At 48.3% G+C, this 3,583-nt stretch overlaps 1 protein-coding gene across 1 annotated transcript; it reads left to right on the top strand.

The window, feature by feature from the left end:
• The first annotated feature begins 1,026 nt into the window (after positions 1-1,026).
• Positions 1,027-3,104, top strand: F5B22DRAFT_599400 (putative sialidase). The gene is made up of 2 exons (XM_047974459.1): positions 1,027-1,792; positions 1,861-3,104. Exons 1-2 carry the CDS (start codon positions 1,741-1,743, stop codon positions 2,868-2,870), a joined length of 1,062 nt encoding a protein of 353 aa, XP_047832600.1. The 5' UTR covers positions 1,027-1,740; the 3' UTR covers positions 2,871-3,104.
• The last annotated feature ends 479 nt before the right edge of the window (positions 3,105-3,583 follow it).

The raw sequence follows: 3,583 nt of genomic DNA, 5'->3' as shown, positions 1-3,583 counted from the left end.
CCCGCCCCCGCCCCCCCCCCCCCCCCCCCCCCCCCCCCCCCCCCCCCCCCCCCCCCCCCCCCCCCCCCCCTAGAAGCATAGCAAATTGGAAAGCTGCTCAACGAGATGTGTGATCAAAACATTCGCTCTAGCCAATTTCATAACCATGTTAGATGATTTGCATTAATATTCTATTTCTCTTAGTTAGAGGACGAGGGTGCTAGATGACGGCTGTAGGAAGATGCGAGAGGTCTAAACTTCTTGCTTGAGGCGACTTAGATCCCGTCATGTGCTCGTGCATTAAATAATGCTCGGAAGACCGAGAAGAAGCTAGATGAAAAGACTGATTACACCCTCCGACTGGCATATGTATAACAGTAGGATTAAATAAAGTATATTCCGTAGACGAGTATAGAATGGAGTTACGCACCAGTACGATTAAAAGTGCGGACTGGGACGACCCGAACTACGTACCGGTGTGGGTAATAAGGGGATAATGACATTATAGTTAACAAATAAACATGACCTAACTAACAAATCAATTACCTGTGAGTAGTCCGAATAAAAAATGAGAGATCCTAAGCTAAGACTGAAGACCCCAGAGGAGGTATAGACACCCAAAGGTGTCGCGCCCTTATTTTGTCAGTAGAAAATATTTCGTGCATTCAGAAGCTATCATAGAGTATCTATTACGTATTTTATTGCGTGGGAAATCTCGCATTCTCCGCCATACTGTTCTCGGCTATGGGCCAGAAGCTGTGAGATGCGCGGATCGAGTACTTGATAATCAAACATACAAAGAGTAGAAAGAAAGTAGCGTGATACCCCGGCTTGCTTCAATTCCAATTCGATCATGACATATATACGTGCAAACTGTGAAGCGGCTGACATTAACGTGAACAATCCATTGATTAGGCACCTAGGGAGCATCTGCAAGCATGACTACAGGGAACTGCTCCGCAGAACCGAGGCACCACTGCATCAGGGCAGCAATATATTGCTGCATGTCAGACTAGTAGTTACATCCCCTTACCCCTTCACGGCCGTTGCGTTTGAGCGGCTCAACAGAATGGAGGGTTAGCTCCTATTGACATATGAGACTCTGTCGGTCTCCTCTTAAATCCATGTGTCAATAGCACACGCCACACGAAGACGCCAGAGGGGTGCTTCTTTCAAGAGAAGTTATTTGAAGAAAACCAAATAATACCAGGAGTCGATTATACCAAATTCAATATTCGAGAGTTAGTTCACAGTTGAAAGCAGCAGCTCAGCACCGCTTCACATAGGCCAGACTGTCAGATGAGGGTTACAGTGGCTTGTGGAGATAGTCTTATGTCATTCATCAGATTTATCGACGACTTCGAGAGTGCCATCCGAATTGCTTCAATGAGCAGAAAGAGGCGCAATCTGTCCAAGCTGAGGTTCCAGAATGGGATGTGGTTGATGCGTGCTTGAGTCATACCTCGTCGCAAGACTGCATGCAATCTAGGACTTCGTGCGGCTCTGCTCTAGTCCTCCCAGGCTGCACGGGGCAAAAATTGGACAGCATCAGACGCTGGGGATGTCGTCACCTTAGTTGATAGATGATCTGAATTGCGCTAATAGGAATTTTGAACTTCTTTTCTCTGCATCCTAAATGGTGTATATAAGACCCATTCTCCACGACCGAACGACTTGCCTTGACGATGTTGCTCATCCGACCTCTTCTGCCCTATCGAATCTAGCTTACCTCCTCCCGAACAAAAATCCACAGGCCCCGACATGCATATTAAAGGTTTATCTTTGGTTCTCCTATGGGGGACTTTCTTGGGTTGTAAGTTAGCCTTGATCCCGTATACCTCGCAGATAACCTCACACTAACGGCATGTCACGATCTAACAGCCACACTAGCCGGCTCCATATCCAAACAACTATCGACGTTCTCATGGAGTCCTACTCAAGTCCACTCATTCAGCCTACACGCCAACAGTCAATTCTACCACATCTGGTGGAACGGAACCGGCTTCGACTACCAGATACTCCCAGGCAGCGGATGGGCTAGTGCCCCCGAAGCAGTGAGCTGGGGTCCAAACCACATCGACCTGTTCGCTCTTGACCGTGAAAACTCCTGCTACCATACTACATGGGACGGCAGCAGCTGGAGTAGCTGGGAGAACTTAGGCGGGCAGTTTACGAGCTCGATCAAGGCCGTGTCTTGGGGTCCTGGTCGCATCGATCTGTTCGGTCGAGGACCGGACATGGCCGGCTGGCACAATACGCGGGACGCAAGCGGGTGGTATCAATGGTCAAGCCTTGGTGGCGACCCTCATCTGGGCGGGTGGCTGAATAGCGGCATTGAAGCGGTCAGTCGGGGTGCGAATCTGCTCGATTTCTTCGCCCTCGGCATCGACAACACCTGCCTCCACAGGTCATGGGATGGTAGTACCTGGAGTCCATGGACCAGTCTTGGCGGCAGCTTGACAGGGCCTATATGTGCCGTTAGTTGGGGCTTGGATCGACTTGATCTGTTCTCAAAAGGGCCCTCTAATGAGCTGTTACATAATTGGTGGGATGGAGTGAGCTGGAGCGGATGGGAGTCTCTAGGTGGCACGATCATAAGTGACATCAGCTGCGTATCGCGGGCGCCAAATCGGCTGGATGTCTTTGCTCTGGGTACTGAGAATACTGCTTTTCAACGACGATGGAATGGAAACAGCTGGGAAGAATGGGTGAGGTTGGGAGATACTAGGTTTTTCAGCGCCGTCGCGGCTAGTGCGGCGGGAGCAAACCACCTCGACTTGTTTGCGGTTGGCATCGACAATGGCTTTTTTCATCAGTCATGGAACGGTAGCAATTGGGATGGGTGGACTTGGCTTGGTGGTTCTCTGATCAACAACATCCGAAACACTTGAGGCACTTGTAAATTACCCATGTAGATGAGCGATACCAAGTCGCCAGCCCAGGTGGGCTCGGTTTTCAAGTGCCTGCTTGACGTAGCGCTGCACCTCCCTGTTATAGACAGAAGATGTCACTGCAGATTCAGCGTTCACCTCCGTATTGAACTAGGTAGATGAGACTAACTTGTCTCTATTCGCGTCATTTTTTACTACTTGAGAACACTGATTTATATTCACATTAGAGAAGGGAATATATTTCTTGGCAAGTTTTGATAAGCAGATTATGGCAACATTCAGTTCAGGCCTGGAGCTTCATTTCCGCCATATATCCCAACCGTATTTGGTAAAATCCGAAAGCCTCCGAATGTTAGTTCAGGACTTCCCATATTTTATTATATCTACCTGTTATATAACAATTACATTTGCCTTAAACTATGATTAATACTCAAGCTAGAATTCGATTATGTCTTTGTTATTGCTTAGTTATCTAGTCATTGCACTTTATAACATTAGTGACAACAACCCCCTTTGTGGTGGCACTCGCAACAACCTTGGAAGGGAAAGCAGCTGCTGGCTACTGCACTTTGGCACCATTGTATTATTTCAGCAGGTAGCAGGTACGCTGGGCGTTGTCATATGCCCCTCGCAGTGGATTTCTATTCATTACCCAGATCCTTCTACTCTACAACATCAATCCAATCGCTTTGCCCATCCCATCACTTACAAAC

Source organism: Xylaria bambusicola (assembly GCF_022495145.1).
Source record: "Xylaria bambusicola strain CBS 139988 unplaced genomic scaffold F5B22scaffold_12, whole genome shotgun sequence".
In the NCBI taxonomy this organism is placed as follows: domain Eukaryota; kingdom Fungi; phylum Ascomycota; class Sordariomycetes; order Xylariales; family Xylariaceae; genus Xylaria; species Xylaria bambusicola.
Note: the sequence above shows the minus strand (reverse complement) of the source record. Positions and strands in the feature narration are given on the sequence as shown.